The following is a 24,349-nucleotide window of genomic DNA, read 5'->3' as shown; positions in this document are numbered from 1 at the left end:
CAGCTCCGATCTCAAGAGAACAATTTTCCACTCACCACTTTCTAGATAAAGAAATTAATGCCTTGAAGGCCCAAGTGATACATCCAAAGAAATGCAGCAAGTGGCAGAGCTAACACTCGAAATTTGACTCCTTAACTCCTAGAATAACACCATCTCTTAACTTTAGCTTTTAACTTCCCCCTTCCTCACCATTCACAGCCACTCTTTGGATCTCTAGGTCCTCGGGACATCTTGCCTGTTGCAGTAGTCTATAAATATTCTTCTTACTCACCTCACCCTCTCCCAACCCCTTCCCCATTTCGTGACTGCCCAAGTCAGAAGAATTTCTCTTTCGAATATCACTATATGACAAACACTTATTGCATCACGTTAATATATGTAGAAGTTTTCGTTCTGGTGAGTTCTCCCTACCTGAGAGCTCTAAGTTTCTTGAGGCAAGTACAGATATCTTATTAATCTTTGCATTTTGTAGTAGCAGGTAAATGCTATATACATTAAGAAACATTTATTCACTGGCTGCTGCTTCTTCCTGGAATGTCCTTCTCCAAGATTTCTGCATGGCTCACTCTTTTAATCCCAATCACCTCTTTGCTCAGGAAGGCCTACCCCTTTAATTTAAAATTGCAACCTCTTGTTCTGTTTTATTTTACTCTAGAGCACACATCACTAGTACAGCATCATTGCTTATTTATTCTCGGTGTCTCACCATCAAATCAAAGCACCATCAAGGACGAGGATTTCTTTTGTTTGCTTCATTGTTACATCACCAGCACCTAGAAGAGTCCCTGGCACACAGAAGATGCTTAATAACTACTTTTTAAAAAATGAATTATAATTCTGTGTTTAAAGTAGTGAGGTGATGGATGTGTTAATCAACCCAATTGTGATGGTCATCTCACAAAGCACACGTGTCAAATCATCACACTTTAAATATATACAAATGTATTTGTCAATTCTATTTCAATAAAGCTGAAAAAAAACTTAATCTAAACAAAACAAGATCCTCACCATGTAATTCATCTTCTGATTTTAATTTTCCTTACTCACACCAACGAGAGAAAAGTGAGTTTCACACTTTAAACATATACAAATGTATTTGTCAACTCTATTTCAATAAAGCTGAAAAAACTTAATCTAAACAAAACAAAATCCTCACCATGTAATTCATCTTCTGATTTTAATTTTCCTTACACCAACAAGAGAAAAGTGAGTTTTTAAAATTATAGGCTAGGGCTTCCCTGGTGGCGCAGTGGTTGCGCGTCCGCCTGCCAATGCAGGGGAACCGGGTTCGCGCCCCGGTCTGGGAGGATCCCACATGCCGCGGAGCGGCTGGGCCCGTGAGCCATGGCCGCTGAGCCTGCGCGTCTGGAGCCTGTGCTCCGCAACGGGAGAGACCGCAGCAGAGGGAGGCCCGCATACCACACAAAAAAAAAACAAAACAAAATTATAGGCTAGATCAATTTTGAAATAGCTGCTTTTCCTATTATAATAAAAGACCTTCTTAAAAAAAAAAAAGACCTTCTTTGTATAGATCTTCCTCAACTTATGATACGGTTTTGTCAGATAAGCCCACCGTAAGTTGAAAACAAACGTCAAAATGTATACAATTCACTAACCTACCAAACATTGCAGCTTAGCCCAGCCTACCTTAAACATGCCCAGAACACTTAACATTAGTCTACAGTTAGGGCAAATCATCTAATACAAAGCCTATTTTATAATAAAGTGTTTAATATCTCATGTAATTTATTGAATACTGTACTGAAATCAATACACTGATTATGTCCCTTTAATGAATTCCTTGGGTCCTGAACTTACCTTTTTTGGACTAATTTTAGACTTACAGAAAAGTTGCAAAGATAGTATGGAGAATTCCTTGTGTACCCTTCACCCGGTTTTCCCTAATATTGACATATTACATAATCATGGTACATTTGCCAAAACTAAGAAATTAATGTGGGATAATACTATTAACTAAAAAACAGACTTATTCTGATTTCACCAGTTTTTCCAACTTATGTCCTTTTTCTCTTCTGGGATCCAGTCCAGGATCCTCTGTTGCATTTAGAAGCCTTACCTTTGGATCTGGTTCTTCATCCTCATCTTGATAATCATCGCAGAATGGACTGGAGTTGGCTGCAAACGTGGGTCCCTGGGAGTAGTACTGAGAACTCCGGTAGCCATCCTGCCGCAGCTTATCACATTCTGCAGGGGTACAGGCCGGGGAGGGGAGAAAGGGCTTTAAGAACCAGGATTAGTTTAATCCTCCTTACTTACCTTTCCTAGTAATATTTCTCTACGCATAACACAATTTCAAAATAATGACAATGTTAATAATAAAAATGATGATAAAAAGAACTACGAATTAGTAAAGCAGCTGCCACACTCTATTCTACATGCCACATTAATACACTTCAAAGGGATTACCTTTACACCTCACAACAACCCTCTCAGTCAACTTTAGGGTAATTAAATCACTTGTTGTGTAATGTTATGCAAGTAAGCAGTGGACTCAGAATTTGAACCCAAGTTCTTACTTGCCATAAATTTTTTTCAGTTTTATTGAAGTATAGTTGATTTACAATGTTGTGTTAATTTCTGCTATACAGCAAAGTGACTCAGTTATACATATATATACTTTTTCTTATTCCTTTCCATTATGGTTTGTCACCAGATACTGATTATAGTCCCCTGTGCTATACAGTGGGACCTGGTTGTTTATCCATCCTATATATGACAGTTTGCATCTACTAATCTCAAATTCCAATCCTTCCCTCCCCCACCCCCCTCCCCCTTGGCAACCACAAGTCTATTTTCTATGTCTGTAAGTCTGTTTCTGTTTGGTAGATATGTTCATTTGTGTTGTATTTTAGATTTCACATATAAGTGATATGTGATGTTTGTCCTTCTCTGACTGACTTACTTCACTTAGTATCATAATCTCTAGGTCCATCCATGTTGCTGCAAATGGCATTATTTCATTCTTTTTTATGGCTGAGTAATATTCCGTTGTATATATGTACCACATCTTCTTTAACCATTCATCTGTCGATGGACATTTAGGTTGCTTCCATGTCTTGGTTATTGTAAATAATGCTGCTATGAATATAGGGGTGCATGTATCCTTTTGAATTAGAGTTTTGTCTGGGTATACGCCCAGGAGTGGGATTGCTGGATCATATGGCAACCTATTTTTAGTTCTTTGAGGAACCTCCATATTGGTTTCCATACTTACTATAATTTTTGACATGAAACAATTGATTAAGTAATTCCACATCAAAAAACACAAGCAATTCTCATGCTAGGCTTGTTTTCTAGACTGATTAGCTTGGAAGTGACAAGAGAAATCATGGATTATAATGCTCTCATTTTGTTTTTACTTCTCAATTTAACTTTGATGCTAAACAGCCTATAATCACTGTGCAGAATTTAGTTAGTACAAGCTGGCTGGCAGTCTGAGCTGTCTTCCAGTCCACGGAGGAATGCCTGGCACCACTGAGTGGAAGGTAAGTAGCAGCCCTGGATCACAGGGGGACTAGGACCACTGGCTGCTCAGAGATTAGAGATTCTCTTCAAGGAGCAACAAACCATTGCACTGATAACTCCCACTGGTGGGGGTGAGCATAGAAAGAAGAGTTCTAATGGCTTTTCAAAGCCCCAGGAGCTCTCCTATTACCCAGATACCTCAGAGGGGCATTTGCCTTGCAAAAGGACTCCCCACAGGGTTCCTTTAAATATCCAGCTTGGTGAAGGAAGGTGACATGTGTTTGGTTTTGGACAAGTTTCCTCTTTGCACAGCTTTACAAAACCATGCGCCTAATGGCACAGAACTAAAGCAGGGCATCTTCAGTGTTCCCTTCTAACACTAGGAGCTAAGCTTCTTCTTCAAAGAGGAGATTAACAGCTGCTTTAGTGGAGGGATAAAAATTCTGCAACTGGAGAATAAAAAAAATCCTCACTCTCCTGTGCTATCTACCTCACAGTGGGAGTGGAGAACCAAACCAAAACTATAAATCAGATTTTTTTAAAGTCCCATGGAAATAGTCACGAGGCTCTTTTAGAATAACAAACTAACTGGAAAATGTACTGATAATCATAAGAGAGCTAAACCCTACTACTTCAGTTACTTATGGGCTGAACAATGTGTGGGCTGGCAACCACTGTTAATACTGAGTAAAAGAGAAAATTTAAAAAAACAATTTCGGAAACTTCCAGAACACACTTTTAAAAATGAGGATTTACTAACCCTAACCCTTTTCAGTGAGAAATACTTTCACATTTTCTCCAATATTTGACAATCTCTCTGCAAAAGCAGATAGTACAACCAGACTCTATGCTCTCATTCTACAGCGATGTTACATGGAGCATGATGACTGGTTTCCAATGGTGTTCTGTGCAGAGTTCTGGGATTCTGTAAATATTTTATTTTATTTTTTTATCTTAAAGCTAAGATAAAAAATAACAGCTCCATAGTTCTACATGTCATTAACTTGTATTGCTAAATTAACTTTTCTGTAGTCCTATAAAACTGAAGTCGCCTAAGGATTCAGGGTGAACCTTGTAAAACAAACCAATAAAACCTATTACCACTGGCAGCTACTTATCACGTAATTCAGTGCTTTCAAATAGCTGCCAAACAAAACAAAATACAAAGTGAAGGCCAAGGCCCTTTTAAACTAAGTCCTTTTCTTGTTCAAAATAATCCTTTCTCCCCTCATCCACTGACCTGATGATAAGTACAAGTCTCAAATTATAGAAGTTTATAATATTAAAAAATCTGGGGCTTCCCTGGTGGCACAGTGGTTAAGAATCTGCCTGCCAATGCAGGGGACACAGGTTCGAGCCCTGGTCTGGGAAGATCCCACATGCCGCGGAGCGACTGAGCCCGTGAGCCACAGCTACTGAGCCTGCGCATCTGGAGCTTGTGCTCCGCAACGGGAGAGGCCGTGACCGTGAGGAGGCCCGTGCACCGCGATGAAGAGTGGCCCCCGCTCGCCGCAACTGGAGAAAGCCCTCGCACAGAAACGAAGACCCAACACAGCCAAAAATAAATAAATAAATTTATAAAAAAAAAAATAATTATTATATATTAAAAAAATCTGTTTCACATACCAGGTACCATGTAAGAATGTGTTTGAAAAAGATTCCTCTCCAAGGGACTGCTAGGCTAGATCATCTCTAAAGGTGATATTAGTTCTGATATTCTTGGCAATAATATTAAAAATAAGCAAAGTGCTATCATCAAAAAGACAAGAAATAACAAGTGTTGGCAAGGATGTGGAGAAAAAGGAACCCCTGTACACTGTTGGTGGGAATGTAAACTGGTGCAGCCACTGTGGAAAACAGTACGGAGGTTCCTCAGAAAATTGAAAATAGAACTATCATACGATCCAGCAATTCCACTTCTAGGTATTTACCTGAAGAAAACAAAAACACTAATTCAAGAAGATATATGTACTCCAATATTCACACAAACATACAGAGGACTATTACTCAGCCATAAAAAAGAATGAAATCTTGCCAATTGCAACAGCATGGATGGACCTAGAGGGTATTATGCTAAGTGAAATAAGTCAGACAGAGAAAGACAAATACTGTATGATTTCACTTGTATGTGGAATCTAAAAAACAAAACAAACAAATCAGAAACAGACTTACAGATACAGGGAGCAAGTGGATGGTTGCCAGAGGGGAGGGAGGTGGGGTTGGGCAAAATAGGTGAAGGGGATTAAGATGTACAAACTTCCAGTTACAAAATAAATAAGTCACAGGGATATAATATACATTATAAGGAATATAGTCAACAATACTATAATAATTTTGTATGGTGACTCATTAGGATTGTTTTGTAATGTATTTAAATATCGAATCGGTATGTCGTACACCTGAAACTATATTGTACAAGTTACACAATTAAATTTTTTAATTAAAAAGAAATTTAAAGTAGACTAATAACTTGATACCCGTTGAATCTTAAAAGACCAAAATATCGCAAAATTATTATCCATAAGTTAAAAGCATGAAAGGCTGACAATTATTAGTATTTCCAATGTGTGTCACCTTTTAAGCCTAGTTTAAACGATAATGACTATTTTCCCCCCAAGTTTAAGTTTATGTCACAAAAATATTTAAATAGTAGTATAACAAACAGTAGCATATCAAATGAACACGATGCTGGTCTAAGATTAAATTAGGCCATACAGGGACTTCCCTGGTGGCGCAGTGGTTAAGAATCCGCCTGCCAATGCAGGGGACACAGGTTCGATCCCTGGTCCAGGAAGATCCCACATGCTGTGGAGCAACTAAATCTGTGCGCCACAACTACTGAGCCTGTGCTCTAGAGCCCGTGAGCCACAACTACTGAGCCCGCACGCCTACAGCCCCTGCTCCGCAACAAGACAAGCCACCGCAATGAGAAGCCTGAGCACTGCAACGAAGAGCAGCCCCCACTCGCCGCAACTAGAGAAAGCCCGCGCGCGACAACGAAGACCCAACGCAGCCAAAAAAAAAAAAAAATTAGTCCATATAAATTTATGGCAGATGACCAATTTTTTATACCCTTATCAGATTTCTGCAATCTAGTAAACTCATCAAATTCCATTGCCATTTATCTTATTCCAACTCTACGGGAAATCTAGGAAAATTTCCTCCTGTCAAGTTGCAATGGCTCTCAGTTTCTAAACCATGGCTTTGTTCATTAAAAACTGAGTTTATTGTCTGTGGAGTGAGATGTAAGTGAGTACTAGCCATCATGAATAAACAAAGACTTTTCAAACACTGAACTGATGGTAAGGGCAAGGCAAAGCATAATTTAAAGCCAGGTTATGCCAGTAACCACAGGAGGGAAACAGGATACTAAATGTAACAGAAGCTCTGTCTTTAACACATACGTCTCTTGAAACAGAAATTAAGAGTAAAACCATGCTATTGTTCTCACAGTACTACTCGGATAAAGGTGTCACTGTTTATTGTGTCCTCTGGTTTCCCAGCCACAAATTTCTTCCTCCTTCCTTTCACGTCAAACTATTTTCTTTAGCGCAAGAACAATGGACGAATACCTTGGTAGACCAAAGTTTTTAATATAGAAGCAAAAAATACTGTCATAGGATTAGATGGTTACCTAAACATCTTGTGAATTTAATACTGTTCTGTCCTCCAAAACTTCACATATTAAACTATTCTTTAGACTTTCTGTTTTAATATTTTAGATATGCTGAGAGAGTCTGCTGCAAGAAGATTTAGAGTTATCTTCAAAATCACTTTCTCTACTGGAAATCCTTGATGAATTTCCACTCTCTCTGTTTTGCTCCTAAATGTATTGCATTAGTGACAATGAGCTGGAATATAGAGCAGTCACAGACAGTTCCCAAATCCCAGTGGCTTAATACAACAAGAAGATTCTTTCCTGCATGTTCTCCTGGTCCAGGCAGAGCTACTGGGGGCTCTGCTCACCAGTCACGCAGGGACCAGGCCGAGGGAAGGTCCTTCTCAGCTTGTGCTTGGACCATCATGCAGCAGTGCTGGGAGAATGTGCGTTTCACACTGGCTCTGGGAACTTCTGCCAGAAATAACCAGAGTTTACTTCCACTCCTATTTCTTTGGACACAACAAGCCACACACACAGCCATACCTACCTTCAGAGGGGACAAGGAGGGGCAACCCTACCTCATAAGCAAGGGGGAGAATGAGACTATCCCACACCAGCTCTAATGACTCCTCCAAAAAGAGGAACAACACTGAATCTATGATTTTCCAGATTCTTGTCACCCATTCTCCCAACACTTACTGTTTATTTCCAATCCTTCCTGAATGAGATTGAGAGGCTTTCGATGTGGAATCTGCGATGAAGAGCTACCCTACCGTGTTTCGGTAACAGGACGTTAACCTTTGGGAGGGACTCTATGGGGAAGCCACTGAGTGTCTGGAATCCAGAACAAACCAGGCACCGCTCATCACCTGTGAGACCTGGGGGACAGCATTTTAACCTCCTGGAAACTCAGATCCCACCTCTAGCGCTGGCACAATACTTCTTCTGGGAAGCTGTCATGAGAATCAGTCAACAAATATTTCATATTTCCAAGTACTTTGCTCTGTAAGGTGAGAGACTAGGTCAGGGTGTGTCAGGACTTTGCACAGAACCCTCCACCTGGCGGGTGCTCAAAAAACAGTCACTGCTGTCAGCATTTACCACATAAACCATAACTACCTCAAACTCTCCCACTTTTAAAAGCCAGTAAGCAATTCCATAACAAGACCTGCTTGGCTACACAGTTGTTTTTTTCTTTTTTAATACATTTATTTATTTTATTTATTTATTTTTGGCTGTGTTGGGTCTTCGTTGCTGCATGCGGGCTTTCTCTAGTTGTGGTGAGCGGGGGCTACTCTTCGTTGCGGTGCATGGGCTTCTCATTGCGGTGGCTTCTCTTGTTGCGGAGCACAGGCTCTAGGCACGTGGGTTTCAGTAGCTGTGGCTCGTGGGCTCCAGAGCGCAGGCTCAGTAGTTGTGGCGCACGGGCTTAGTTGCTCCGCGGCATGTGGGATCTTCCTGGACCAAGGCTTGAACCCGTGTCTCCTGCATTGGCAAGCGGATTCTTAACCACTGTGCCACCAGGGAAGCCCTACACCGTTCTTTAAGATTCTACAGTTTGACCAAGCTGTTGGCTACATCTTTACCAAAACATCATGAGGTTGTATTGCTTTTCCTAAGTGAGGATGACACTCATATGGGGATTCTCTTACTGTCAATGGCCTGAACATTTATTTCTAACTCCTCTCAATCCAAAAAAGAGCACAAATATTTGAATTAGTCTAACTACAAAATTTACAAACCTAATTAGTTTCATGTAACACAAAGCCTCATACTTAGGGGCATTTTTTACACTGAAAGAGTATCAACCAGGTGCTTGGTAAATGTATTTGACATATTGTGAGTACCAAAGCAAGGAGAGAAAAGGATCAAGGTTCTTTGATCGGAAAGTATGTGTGCTGGGTTGAACTGTGTCCCTAGAAAAGATATGCTGAAGTCCTAACCCCTGGTACCTATGAATGTGACTTCACTTGGAAATAGTTTTTCCAGATGTAAACATGTTAAAATGAGATTCGAGTGGGTCCTAATCCAATATGACTGATATGTTTATGAGAAGAGGAAAAAGAGACACCAGGACCATTCGGAGACACACTGACACAGAGGGAAGACAGGCTTGTGAAGACAGAGGCAGAGACCGGAGTTATGCTGCCATAAATCAAAGAGCATGTGGGATCACCAGAAACTGGAAGAGGGGGCAAGTAGGGATTCTCCACTAGAGGTTGAAGGGAGCATGGCCCTGCCAACACCTTGATTTTGGACTTATAGCCTCCAGAACTGTAAGACAATAAAGTTCTACTGTTTTTGTTTTTAGTTCTACTGTTTTAAGCCACCCAGTTTGTGGTACTTTGTCATCGCAGCCCTAGGAAATTAACCCAGTGTGGAACCAGGAGATGCTAAGATGTGAAAGACATTCGTAAGGATCTTCGAAGAAATAGGGCAGGGGTGCCTTTGGCAGAAATCTTAGAGCATCATGGAAAAGAAACTGTGACAGGAATTGGGCATCTGGAGATGCCCGTTTGGCTACTGAAGGGCTGTGCAACTCTGGGCAAGAAACATTTGTCAGCTTCAGGACCAATCTCTAAGGTCCCAAGAAAAGTTACCCTTTGTAGTAGGAAAAGGCGAGATGTAAAAACAACTCTCAGCAGACATACAAACTACTGCGTATTAATAATATTGACTTTGATTGAGGGCTGCCTATGAACAAGCCATTGCTCTAAGCACTTTACATACAGTAAATCATTTACTCTGCACAATGAGCCTAAGAGATGGGGATAATAATTATCCACATTTTAAGTACGAAAACCTTGAGACACAAAAAGAAACTTGCTCCAATTGGTGGAGCCAACGTTAGAATCCAGGTATTCTGGCCCCAAAGCTGGTGCTCTTTCCTGAGAGTATCAACTTGCTTATGACGAGAAACTACCCTCCTTCATATCTCTCTGTACCACACTTAATTATGTATAAAATAACATTAGCCTGTATCTAGCAAATCAATACATTCACTTTTGGGTTTTAGTTTCCTTAAACTCTTTCCAAGAAAGGAAAGATGTTAAACTAGTTTTATTATAGTTTTTCCCTTATACTTACATTTCCATAACAACAAGAACAGAAATATGAGTACAAAATGAAATAAGTAAATGTTCATCTAAAAGAATGTTGGTATTTAAGGTCTACTAAAATTAAGATTAGAGATGGACTCTTAACTTTTCCTCAAAGGGAAAGCAGGTCTGTAGGTGAAAACACTGCGTATCTCAAATGGGTAATGACAATATTAGCAGACTCAGAATTTTACGATGAAAAAGAAAATCTTTTGATCCCTTCTGGAAGTTATTTTATAAATTCTTCAATTTATATTAATTATACATATTAATATATAATGTATATTACCATCATCAGTTCCCAAACCCTCTTACAGATGATGGCATCCAGGGTCTACTGGCCGGCAGTGGCAGCCGCCATGCTTACAGGGAACCCAAGTCACTGTGCTACTTCAAGACAGCTCAATCAAAATCCTTTGAGGTTTACTTCAAATCTCCTTTTCCACAAAGCCTTCCCGAGTTACTACAACGTTCCATGCTAGCCTGAACTCTTCAATATTATAAACCATATCACATACTTCCTTAGATCCTCTGCTGTGCCAGGTTCAATTGGTGTTTTTAACGAAAGAAGAGCAAAGAAACAGAGTAAGGAGGTAGAGTAGCAATTACTGCCAAAAAGGCAGGATCGAAGTTGGAAGAAGTCATTAACCCCTAAGACAATTCTCTTTTCTCGGTTCCTCATGTGTACTCCAGAGGAAAGCATCCCCATCCCACGTTTCTCTGTTAAGTCATAAATGTTTACGAAACATCTACTACCTGCCAAGTGCTGTTATAGGCACAGGAGATTCCACAGTGAACAGAACAAACAAAAATTCCTGTCTTCATAGAGCTTATGCTCTAAGAGGTCACAGACAACAAACAGTAAAAAGAATCAACTACATAATACATAAGAAGCAGGGCGACCTGAGTGGTGACATCTGAGTGAAGAAAGTGGGTTCCATCACCCTGAGAAAGAGCTGGAGGGAAGAGTGATCTGGGCTGGGTGAAGAGGAAGGACAATAGGAGATGGTTAGACAGGTAAAGGGGGAGCAGGTTACATAGGGCCTTGGAGGTTCCTGTAAGGACTCTGGCTGTCACCACGAGGCCGGAGGGTAGCCTCTGGAGACTGCCAACAGAGAAGTGACATGATCTCACCTGTATTTACCACCTTCCTCCAGATGCTATGACTCAGCTAACAGTACTCAAATACATGAATTCCAACTAAACCACAATAAGAGTCTGAACGTTACCTGTTCGAGGAAAAGTAAATCACCTAGTGATGCTGGTAAAAGCACACTGGCGTTTTTACCACTGGTTTGTATAATTTGTCATAATTAATTTTTTCATATTTATAATTCCATAAGAGACAATTATAAGTGAAAAATTTCATGAATTTATTATACAGACTTGAGAGAACAAAGTTTTTAACTTAAATAAATGGTTACTAAATTCTGACTTACTTAAACGAAAGATAGAAGGAAAAGGAGGAGATGGAGAAAGAGAAATTGAATGCAAGGTGGGAAGAAAAAGGGACTCGTCGTTTATTCCCTAAGGAAATGATGTGGTAAGATGAGTGGATGCTAAAAGGGAAAAAAGTGAGGTTTGCTGAATGTTGGCTTGTCTGAGTAAGAAGAGAAAGCAATGATAAAGGAAGTATTTAAAATGAGCAGCACTGCTGTCCTTAAAAAACTAAAAATAGAGTAACCATATGATCCAGCAATCCCACTCCTGGGCATATATCTGGAGAAAACTCCAATTCGAAAAGATAGACGCAATGTTCATAGCAGCACTATTTACAATAGCCAAGACATGGAAGCAGCCTAAATGTCCATTGACAGATGAATGGATAAAGAAGATGTGGTATATATACATAACGGAATATTACTTAGCCATAAAAAAGGATGAAATAATACCATTTGCAGCAACATGGATGGACCTAGAGATTACCATATAAAGTGAAGTAAGTCAGTCAGAGAAAGACAAATATCATATGATATCACTTATATATGGAATATAAAAACAATGATACAAATGAATGTATTTACAAAACAGAAATAGACTCATAGACATAGAAAACAAACTTATTGTTACCAAAGGGGATAGCAGGGGAGCAGGACAGGGGTAGGGGAGAGAGATAAATTAGGAATTTGGGGTTAACATATACACACCACTGTATATAAAACAGGTGAACCACAAGGACCGACTGTATAGCACAGGGAACTATACTCACTATCTTGTAATAACCTATAATGGAAAAGAATCTGAAAAAGCATATATATATATATGTATATACACACACACACATATGTACAACTGAAACACTTTGCTGTACACTTGAAACTAACAGAATATTGTAAATTAATTACACTTAAAAAAAAAGAAAACAAGCACTGCTGCATTAAAAGCCAAAAGGACTGGTTAAGAAAGATTTTTTTGTCATTTTTAAGGTTATATGTATAGTGGTGGTGTACACGAGCATGAACTGCTAGGAAAGTGCTGAAACATTCAGGTCAAAAGCACAATGTTGGTATTTTACAACAGTACAGCATTTTAGATGTACCATACTTTAAAATCTGAATGTGGTTTCTTTTTAACAGTATTAAATCTTTCATAATCCTCCTTCTATAATTCAAGGTCATTAACAATTGGGAGGACTCCAGTTCCAAAGTCAATTATAAATAGTGGTCATGATGTACTGCTTCAGTGAGAATGTTCTGTGATGAACCACAGTCTAAAAAACTCATTTTTTCAGATCACTGAGTTTTAAAGCCATTATTCCTGATGACACTTAATAAATGCGTTATTTTCTAAACTGAAAGCCCTCGGCCATCATTATTTGATTTGTGTGTAAAAATATTTCTGTGGGAATTGAAGGAAAGCAGATATTATACCTGTCTTACGGATTATAAAACACAAGTGTTTTAAGTTTCTGGTAGATCCAGGTTTCCAAACTTCTATCCCAGTTATTTATCCATCAGATTATCAATGACAGGGTCAAACGCCAGTTCTATTACATATCTTTGTCCGGTACCAGAGAACTGAGAACACAGAAGACTACAAACATATATTTAGAAGAAAATCAATAATTAATTCCAGTCCAACAGCTGTATCAGGTCTTATATAGCTAAAGATTCTAGTTTGAGCTTTCAAGTCACAAGCATGTAGGAAAAATTTACTGCACTCAAATATTATGCTCTGTAAACATTAGGGAACTTATTTTCTTAATGAAAATCAATCCAAAATGCATTTTAAAATAGAAGGGATCTGCCTTCTAGTACCTTAATTTTGGGGTTTGGTAGTCCTGAGCAAGAGAAAGAAATCATACTGATACTGTAGTTCAGATTCTGCCTTGCCAGTCATGTATATTGGATTTTCCAAAATTACATTTGGACTTTCCATAAATTCTTTTCTTCAAAACAGCTGTACTTCAATTTACTTAAATCGTCTTTAAGAATCAACAAATTAGAACATAATTAAGAGACTATAAATGGTCAAATGTTTTTAAGTTATTCAGTTAATTGCAGCATATCAAGTGAGTTGAAAAGCTATGTTAAACCTAAAGACACCATGGACTTAATACAGATACTTTCAATGGATATTGTCCTAGATAATTTGACAGCAATTTAAAATAATAGATTCCAAATAAATATCCCTTTTTGGCTTACTATTACACTAATGATTCATTCTTTTCTCCCCTCTCCGCTTAAGAGTAAGAGTTTGTATTGATATGAAGTTATACAGCAATACTTACAATGATATAAAAGCATATTATTATATATGAAGTATTAGATCCAAACTTATCTTCCAAAAACTGCATATCTGAGTAGTCCATAAGACAACTTCTTTATCAATCGTCACGTCAAAGATACTTTGCATCCAAAGTACGATACAATAAAAAAGAAAAGGAGAAAATATATGGCTTTAATGATTGAGCCCAAGTCTCCCTAAAAGTTCTGAAATATCTCCTCTCTTAATGGTGCATATGAGACAAAATGTTCCAGGTGTTAGAGTACACTTTGTTTAACTGCAGGTCAGAAAGAGACGGCCAATCAGAAAATATGCCAACAATCACCCACGTGTCAAGGAGAAGGAAGCGTCCCGGAAGGAGATGAATCAGTTTGTTCACGTAACCTTCTGCTAACAGCCGGGGAGATGAACAGCGGCAGTCAAGAGCCCAAACTCTTGACAGTGAACAGCTGTGTGTTCGAACCCTAGCTTGCGATGAGCTAGTGAAACCGAAGGGGTACAACTTTCAAGGTGTTTACAATTTAGCTGACTGATTAAACAAGTTCACATGACAATTTATGGAGCACTGGTTCTCCCAGTTAGGGTGCATCAGGATCGCCTGGGGGCTTGTTAACCTCTTGGCTGACCAGTGGGTCCCAGAGTGTCTGATTCAGTGGGTCTGGGGTGGGGCTTGAGAACTTGCATTTCTAATAAGTTCCCAGGCGATGTTCTTACTGCTGGTCTGGGAGCCACAGGAGGAGAAAACTGTTTCAGAGGAAGGTAAGTAGCCACAGAGAAGGAGAAACAATATTAAAGGTGCTTGATGGGAAATCCATTCAACCATGTGGGGTAGGTGTGACATAAAAGGAAAAGTCTTCCACTTAGAGGAGAGGCTCCCGAAGAAGGAAGCAGAATTTTCATAGTTTAAGATTTCCTACATATTCCAGGTGAGAAATGATAAAAGGCCCGAGGGGAAAAGAGAGTTAATCTGTTTCTTTTATTATGTCACAGATGATCCACACTCACCAACAGAATAACCTGAGAGGAAAACAGGAAACAAAGGACGAAGAAGAATTTAACAGATCACTGCAGGAGGAGGAGAAATGCTGTATCTGGTATTTACTTTCGGTTCCTAAGGAATACTGTTGTGTTTCCGAAAAAGCTTTAATTTTGCTCCCGTAGAAGTACTTTACAGGTCAAGATTCCCTTAAAGCGCGTGAAGAGGTCTTGTTATTTTAACGTACCACTTCAGCTCAGCTTTAAACAAAGCTTCCTGATTCAGGCTGCTTCCACCTCTCCCTTGATTACTGTGGTCATCTCCGCCCGGTGTCCTGCATCACCCCGATCCCTTTACTGCAAACTTTTAACACAGAACCAGATTTAACCGTTTAAAAATGATGAGTCAGATTATGTCACTCCTGAGCTCAAACCTCTCCAATGGCTTCCCAGGCCCTGAAAGTAAAAGCCAATGTCCTCCTAAAGGTGTCTAAGCCAGACGTGATTTACTCAGTGTGGGTGGCCAGGGAGTTCATGAAATGAATGAACCATCAGTACTTGAAAGGGTCCTGTGATTATGTGACAGAAGGGCCGTCCCTATCCCTCACCCAGGTGTATTTTATCTTTGGCCATACTTTCCATCTTAATTTACCCAAGGCACGTGACCTGCCTCTCTATCTGGTACACCACCCATGTCATCAGTGTTTATTAAGCACAACTGGCAGGTATGGGTTGGGGCCAGCGGCAACACAGAACTTAAGGGGGAAGGGGTCCCAATCATATATATGTTCAGGAAATAAGAGGATGAGGGAAGAGCAGGTAGGGAAGGTGGTACTCAGTGCTCTATTTGGGTTATCTATACAAGAAAATTTGGTCTTGGTAGAACTTCCGGGACACTGACCAAATCCAGCATTAAAACACTTAATTCCATCACGGGCAACTCCCCCAAAGATTTCCGGTCAGATAGAACAGATGTCACAGGAAAGCTCCCAGAAAAGTTTTGGGAAGGAGTGAGGTAGAAGAGAGATGGTCAGAAAAGCCACCTTTGAAATGGATAGGTTTTGCCAAAGGAGGGTGGGGTGGGAATGACAAGCAGACTGCTGAGTTCATATGCCGAACACTTATTTTAGCACTATTCCAAATGACTTCTCATTTCAATCTCCTGAGTGAGTTTGGGGCGATAAAGCGGTCAGGATGGGAAAATGTGGTGTCATCAGCTCAACAGTCACCCAGGAAATGGATCTGCTGACTCATATACTGAAAAGGCATTGAAAAGAGTCTTTTTGCTCCCTACCCTGGGACCAGTATCTCCTTCACTGCCATTAAACACCACAGGCAACCTCATTTATGAAGAAGGGCAAAAAAAGGTCATTTTGATTGATGTCCTCCCTCTATGGTTAATTTCTATTAGGGTGGAATAAAAACCTCCCCAAACACAGGAATTAAATATTAAAACTTATACCATTGGATAAAACTGTTAGCTTTATTTTTCACTGCAAACCATGGAAGGAATTATTCCTCAAATGTTATGTGCCATGGCAGAAAACTGGTTTTTAACATTTCTTCTCTTCACCTACCCAAAATCATTTAAGGAGACTTGAAGAACTACATCAGATTTAAATTAAGGTGAAAGCTTTCTGGTGCCCATGATAAATGTGAAGGTGCTGCGAGTTTGCGAGCCCTAGCAGAGCACCACCAGGGCACAGCCAAACTGGAGGTGATCTCATTTCACTTTAGAATGAAAAAGCCCTATCACTGGCAGTCGTGGAGCATCACCAAGGTTACTCAATATCAAATAGCCTGCAAAGATTCTAAACCAACACCAGGGACTTCAGTTGTTCAGGGAATGATAACAAACCTTATCCACAGTACCTTCAATGTAGCATTTTTACGCTGCGCCGGGCGAAATATAGCAGCCACTCAAATTACTCACTTTATCAGGAATTAAAATGGAATTGCTGAAACAGCAGACTGACCATGGACACAAAAACAAAACAAAAAGCCTTTTGTTTAAACAATCCATAGTGCTTTGTTAAGACCTGGATCATTTAAATGACTGTCTTTGCTATTCTATCTTTTGTGTGTTGCTTACCATTAAAAAAAGGCCAACAGGTCTCCTTACCCACTGAAAAAGCAATGATTGTTCCTTTTTCTTTGGCTCTTGCATCTGACTTCCCTCTCACAGGTTAACTACCCTTTCAGGGTTATCATACCCAGAGAGTTAGTATTATAAAAAAATTTTGTGTGCCATCAAATCAAACAACAGAAGTTAAACCGCCACCTTTGTATATCATTCCATTCTGTTAATTTTTTATTTTTGTCTTTGCACTTCTCTTTTCTCAATAGAGAATTCAATCCGTTGTTTCATCAGGTTGGGCAACTTTCCCTAAGGATAAAAATTCCAAAGGAAGTCTAATGAAATACTAAACATTAAAAAAAAGTCTTTAATAACATTACCATTTGTCTTTGAAAAGTCAACCTAATTAAATTCACAAGCACTGAACAGGAGAGCTCCAAATGAAGTCATCCTTCTCACCAAGGAACGAGCCACATGGTGGGGGCCATTTTTCTATCAAGACTCCAACACCCCTTAACAAACAAATTCAACGTTTTTTTGCTCCATCTCAAAATGCCCTTTCCCCAGTCCTGTCTGGGAACTAGAAGTTGAAACCTGACCTCTGCCTGCGCTCGTTCACTGCCTGCTGTCTCCTCAGGGAATGCTCCCATTCTCTCTTTATATTTGCAACCTTTTCTCCTCCTGTGGGCTCTTTTGTCTTCAACCATGTTTTAATTGGCTCTAGTTTTTAAAACAAATAATACTACTACCTCTATCCTGCCACCACCTCAAAATACTGTCCTTTTCCTCTTTGCCCTGTTGACATCATTTACTCTATTTCTTAAAAAATATTACTTGTATTATTTTTCTGCTTGTTAAAATAATTATCTCATGAAACCTGGCTTCTTAAATCCACAGACCCCCTTGAAAGCACTCTTTTGACGGTCACCAATGACTGCCTACTGACCAATTCAGTAGCCTCTCTTCCGACTCCGCCCACCCCCAAGCACCATGGTCACTGCCCCATCCTGATTTCCTCTCTTCTTCCCCAGTTACTCTTTTCCTGACTTCTCCTTCCAGCCCCCTAGATCAAAGCCTTCCAGGCTCAACCTTCACGACTCCTCTCCCTGCACTCTCTCCATCTCCAATCTCCTCACTCCCGTGTTCTCACCACTTGTTCTGTGGCTGTGACTAATCGTCCTCATGAGTTCGAGATGACCTTTCCAGGACCTCCACAAATACAAGAGTATTTACAGTACCACGCACTGGGGTCACACAAATGACAAGAAAAGGTCCTGCTGCCAAAGGTCTTGCTGTCAGGTGGGCGGGATAAACATGTGAACACAATCACTAGTTTAATGGAGGGGTGTAGGGTTCTGTGGGCATGTGTAGAAAAGTGGGTAAGGGATGCCCAGGTGTGCCGGGAGGAGTCCAGAAAAGCTTCGGGGGAATCCGAGCACCAACCAGATGAGCCTTACAAGGGGAACAGGAGTTGGCCAGGTGTGGGAGGTTGTGGTTTAGAAGAGAGAGGAAGTGGATTGAGGCGTGGTGTGGAGAGAAAGGGAGGGCAAGACAAGCCAGGGTTCCAACAGAAGGACTTTATCCTTACGTGAAAGGGCACAAGGTAAAGACCTTGGGTGGAGGAGGAGAGAAGCATGGGGGGAGAAAGGGTGATTTGTCAGGTGAGGCTGGACAAACAGGGGTAAGGAAGGTTCTCAGATGCTAAGGAAGTTAGGTTTTATCCTGCCAATGGTGGAAAGCTGGTAAAAAAAAGTGTTTAATGAGAGGCATGATCAGATTTCTGTTTTAAAGACAACACCCATGGACAAGGGTGTGGCTCAGTGATACCACCAGTATCAACCTTGTGAGTTATTCACACACTTCTCTCTCTGACGACGTGTAAACTAGGAAAGCAGCCATGTCGATTTATCTCTGACTCTGCTACAACATCCAGCCCAGTGCCTCACTTGCTGGGTGCACTTAGAAACTTTTATGTCACCACAAACTTAGATTTGTGGACAATTCAATTTGTCGGTATTTGTGTTCAGCCGTAAATTGTATCTTTGTGTTAATAAACTTTGCATATCACTCTTAAACAGTTAAAAGAGGCCAATCAGAATTCTGGAGCTTAGAAGGGAACTTGGAGATTGAAAATTGTTTTCCAGAGGAGGAAGCCAAGTACAAAAATGGGATATGGGGCTTCCCTGGTGGCACAGTGGTTAAGAGTCCGCCTGCCAATGCAGGGAACACGGGTTTGAGCCCTGGTCCGGGAAGATCCCACATGCCATGGAGCAACTAAGCCCGTGCGCCACAGCTGCTGAGCCTGCGCTGTAGAGCCCACGCACCACAACTACTGAAGCCCACGCGCCACAGCTACTGAAGCCTGCGTGCCTAGAGCCCGTGCTCCACAACAAGAGAAGCCACTGCAATGAGAAGCCCACGCACCGCAACGAAGAGTAGCCCTGCTTGCCGCAACAGAGAAACCCCGCGTGCAGCAACGAAGACCAAACACAGCCAAACATAAATAAATGAAATAAATAAATTTTTTTTTTAAAGGTATATGATTTTCCAACATCTCACGGGCTACTGGTAGCACTGAAATCACAATTCTGGTCTCCTATCTCATTTGTCAGAACAGTTACTGGGCTTCCCTGGTGGCGCAGTGGTTGCACGTCCACCTGCCGATGCAGGGGAACCGAGTTCGCGCCCCGGTCTGGAGGATCCCACATGCCGCGGAGCGGCTGGGCCCGTGAGCCATGGCCGCTGAGCCTGCGCGTCCGGAGCCTGTGCTCCGCAACGGGAGAGGCCACAACAGAGGGAGGCCCGCGTACCACAAAAAAAAAAAAAGAACAGTTACTGACAACAGAACAAGATGTCAATGCCTCTGTGGTTCAGGAAAGATGAGACAATTACACATCCTACTTCTGTTCAGCGGCTTTTCCAGAATAACGAACCACTCCCAGCCCTGCCCTCAATTCTATGCCTATTTTTGTTTAAACTAGTAAATAAGTTAAAATTCTCCATGAATGAGTGTAACTTAATGTTTCTTTCTTACAAAAAAAAAAAAAGAAAGATAATCCTTCTTTAACCAGTGACATTTAACCGTCTCCTTTTACACATCAATTTTACCAAAGGATTCTGCAGGAAGAATGTAAGTAAAGTAGGCAAAGAGTAAACTGGCTACAAGTACTAAACCATTGGTATATTTAATGTTTCTAATCCCTTACCTTTCTTTCCTTTGTCGCTTTTATAACCTATTTAATTACTATTTTTTTTTAAGTCCATCGAGGTACTAATGACCTACTGTTGCCCTAAAAATATGCACCAAATGCTATTAGGATGAAACAATGGTTACAGATGTTTGTCACACATGATGTCTCATGATGAAGCTTCCTTTATTTCTCTTAAACATATTTGACTTTTAATGAAATCAGGAATGAGTGAAGAGAAGTTTTCATGAGCAACAGGGAAGCCAACGTTAGGCTATTTTGCATTTCCTAAATTAACTGGCTGAAGAAACCAAATCTGCCTTGAGCTTTGGATTCCCCGTGTAAGCCCTGTCCCAGTGACCTTTCTGGAAGTTGAGGGCAGCTGAAGAGGCGTCAGAGATAGGCCCTTGGGATCTGAGATCAAAACAGGCCAGCATGGGCTGAGAAACCTGATTTGGAGTTCTTGGCAGAGCCATCTATAAACTGCAAAGCAGCTGTCAATTAATCCCTTAACTCTGATAGGTCCTGGCTTACTTACCTACAAAACTGAAAGGGGATTTATTAACCAGAGGACCGGGGAGGGCCCTTCTAGCTCTAGCATCCCGGGCATCTTTCAGAGGTTGATGGGGAGTCGGGGAAAAGGAATCTTGCTCATGTGGATGAAATGAACAAGTGTCTATGGCTGTCACTGTCATGTGACAATGTTCCTTGTCCTCTTCCTCTCTCCCTCCTCCCCACTGTATATCCCTGGAGCATAATGGCTGGGAGAGGAAGTGCCAGCTAAAACATGACAGCCATTTGGGAAAGAGGGCTGAAAGTTCTATCCGTATTCCTTTGCACTTAAAAGGCACCCTTCTTTCTACAAACACTGCTTCCACATTGAGGGGCAGGTATTTTGAGATACTTTATATAAATAAGTTGGTTTTATTCCCACGAAAACAGATATTATGATCTTATTTTATAGATGAAAAAAAAAGCTCAAAATGTTAAAGAGACAAACTCAAAATTAAACTCAAATAATATATTCCTAGTACATAACAGAGGCAGGATGTGAACCTAGATGTGACCCATGCACTTTTCATGAAACCTGGGCTTTTCCTATTAGAAAGCAAGAACAACAGGAGGTTTCTGGAGTTCAGGTCATATTCTATTTTTTGACCAGAGTAATAATAGTTACAAAGATGTTTGCTTTATAATTATTTGTTAAACTGTACAGGTCTTATGTATTTGTCTGTGTTCTATGTCATAATTTTTAAAAAGTGACAGAAAAGAAAAAGATGAAGAATTCATTGTCATTAGCACAAGGTGGGCAAAGCAGATGTTCATCCTGAGCCTGTCTGGGTGGTGAGCAGATGTATCATTCCAAGAGAGAGAGCTCTCAGCCAACATCCCCCAGGTCATGCCTAGAAAGGTGTCTTCCAGAAAGCTCTGTAAAAAATGCCACAGGACCCCCAAGAGGAGACTCTACAGCCAAAACCACAGGGCACCTGGGATATCCCAGGGGCCCATCAGCCCAATGCAGACAAATGAGACCACCAAGCCCCCTCATCAGATCCAGAGATCTCCACAGCCCTTCCCAGAACAGACTTACTTGTCCAAGTCAAAATGCAACTAGTAGGTGGTTTCCTGACAATGAAAGGTAGATGCAGTGACCCTTAGATAAAGTCTGTGTGTCAGGAACTGTCAGAGAAACCTGGCTGGGACTACTTGGAAACCTTGCCCATAATTTTAAGAAAGGTATACCACTCTTTAATGTTAAATAGGTTGGTCTGTACACACACACACACACACACACACACACACACACACACACACACACACACACACACTATTGTTTTAAATCACTTGGTACAAATAGTCATTTCTTCGAAGTGTAAATCCCCAATTCTTATCTCTTCAGATATAATAAACATAACCTTCTGACTCTGAATTAACACAGGCCAGATCCAACATTCCCTCCCTGTGCTTACACTTCTAATTCTAGAGCCACAGAGCAGGCTGACCTGCTAAAATGTGTTTCTTCAGGAATGAGAGCTGTGACTAGATGGTTTCTGATACCAACAACAGATGCTCTGTGAACTAATTCAGGCAGGAGTTAACACAGATGCAGTAACCAAACTGCCTGTTAAACATACTATGAGAAAGTATGTTTATCTCTCTCCCAAGTTGGCCTTTTGGGGGAATGAAGCCTGAAAAATAACATGTTTGTTTCAGCTTTTAATAATCTTAAAACTGTCAAATGAGGCCTACAGGTTGTGAAGAAATAAAATCTGAAACTTTCATTGAATCTGAGCGAGCCCACTTCATCCCTCAATTCCCCTTTTCCCACTGAATTGTGGCCCCTTCAATATATATAAAAACTACCTAGATAAAAATTTAGATAGATAAAGTTTACTGAACATCTCAACTAACTCTGATGAAGTTCATGAAGGGTTCAAATAACTATGGAAATTAAAAGGGAAGAATTCTTCTGGAAATTCAGTAAAATTCACTATTCATTACTAGCCAGATGTCCTGTTTACCCAAATATCAAAATACTCTTAAAATATGGGTATGGACTTCCCTGGTGGTACAGTGGTTGGGAATCTGCCTGCCATTGCAGGAGACACGGGTTCGATCCCTGGTCCGGGAGGATCGCACATGCCACGGAGCAATTAAGCCTGTGAGCCACAACTACTGAGCCTGCGCTCCAGAGCCTGCGAGCCACAACTACTGAGCCCGTGTGCCACAACTACTGAAGCCCGCATGCCTAGAGCCCGTGCTCTGCAACAGGAGAAGCCACCGCAATGAGAAGCCGGCGCATTGCAACGAAGAGCAGCCCCCGCTCGCCACAACTAGTGAAAGCCCACGCGCAGCAACAAAGACCCAATGCAGCCAAAAATAAAAAAACAAATGGGTACGTTTGTATCGTTGTTAGCAATGAGTCATTACCTAAGTCTCTAGTAACTAAATAAATCAACAAAACCAAATCATTTAATCCAAGAGCATGGTCACTGAATTCTATCAGGTTCTCCAGAGACTAGCCCCCAACAGCAAATACAAAAGATCTCTGCTTTATTTGGACCGGAATGGAAACCACCTGCTGCAGGCACTCCACATGCTGGGTGACACACCAGGAAAGCCCATCTCCTCCGCAGTGGGGGATGGGAAGTGGTGGTCTCCTAGTGCTGTTCTGGCTGACCAAGCTCTCCCCTATGTGCCCAGCGTACCTCACGCCCATCTCCATTACACTACTGTATGTTTACTTCAGTCTTGACACCAGACAGCAAGCTCAGCTCTTTAAAGCTGGGGACCCACGACCTTTTGTCTCTTCATTTAAAAACTCCTGGCATAGCACAGAATTGATTCTTAAATACGTATTAAGCAGTGTCTATTATCTACCTTTATGTACTAACTCTAGCTTAGCTTTTTCATAAAAGCATTTTCAGTAAACCTGTGCCTTCCTCAACCACTCTACTGACCAGTAAGCATTTGTGCATTACTTTAACATAAGCAAACGTTTACAACACTTAGTTATTAATTTATTCGTATTCACTGTATCATTTCCCTCTGTATTTTATGGTCCTCAAGAGGCGAGCTGAGCGCCCCACAAAACTGACAGAACAGCTCAGACAATGAGCATTTAATGATTAAGAAAAAGCACCACCCTGTTTAACATTAAACGATAGTATTCCTTCCTTAAAACAATGGACAAAGTCACAGTAACACTAGAAGGAGGAACAAAATATTAGAATGCTCATTGTGAATAGTGACCTACCTTTCTATATATATATATTTTTTTTTTTTTTTTTTTTTTTTTTTTTTGCGGTACGTGGGCCTCTCACTGTTGTGGCCTCTCCCGTTGCGGAGCACAGGCTCCGGACGCCCAGGCTCAGCGGCCATGGCTCACGGGCCCAGCCGCTCCGCGGCACGTGGGATCCTCCCGGACCGGGGCACGAACCCGCGTCCCCTGCATCGGCAGGCGGACTCTCAACCACTGCGCCACCAGGGAAGTCTCCTTCCTATATTTTTAAGCAAAGCCTGTTGAGGTCAAATTAACTTAGACTGATCATCTTATATAACATCATACTTTAATAGTGCCATAGAGTAAGGGACTGGATTTTCCTTTTTAATCCTCACTGATAATGAGGCAATAAATACTCTGCCCTCATGTTGTGTTTATTTCGAGTTGCTAACATGACGTAGGGAAAGTGGTATG

At 40.9% G+C, this 24,349-nt stretch overlaps 1 protein-coding gene across 7 annotated transcripts in view; it reads right to left on the bottom strand.

Annotated features, from left to right (window-relative positions):
• Nucleotides 1-24,349, bottom strand: part of NHSL1 (NHS like 1) — a 251,071-nt gene that overhangs the window by 31,139 nt on the left and 195,583 nt on the right. For all 7 annotated transcript variants that reach the window (XM_024122408.3, XM_055087471.1, XM_024122407.3 and 4 more), the window contains exon 3: nt 2,078-2,205. In XM_024122408.3, the coding sequence (XP_023978176.1) occupies nt 2,078-2,205 (128 nt within the window). The remainder of the gene's footprint in view (nt 1-2,077; nt 2,206-24,349) is intronic.

This window comes from Physeter macrocephalus, chromosome 10 (genome assembly GCF_002837175.3).
Source record: "Physeter macrocephalus isolate SW-GA chromosome 10, ASM283717v5, whole genome shotgun sequence".
NCBI lineage: Eukaryota > Metazoa > Chordata > Mammalia > Artiodactyla > Physeteridae > Physeter > Physeter macrocephalus.
Note: the sequence above shows the minus strand (reverse complement) of the source record. Positions and strands in the feature narration are given on the sequence as shown.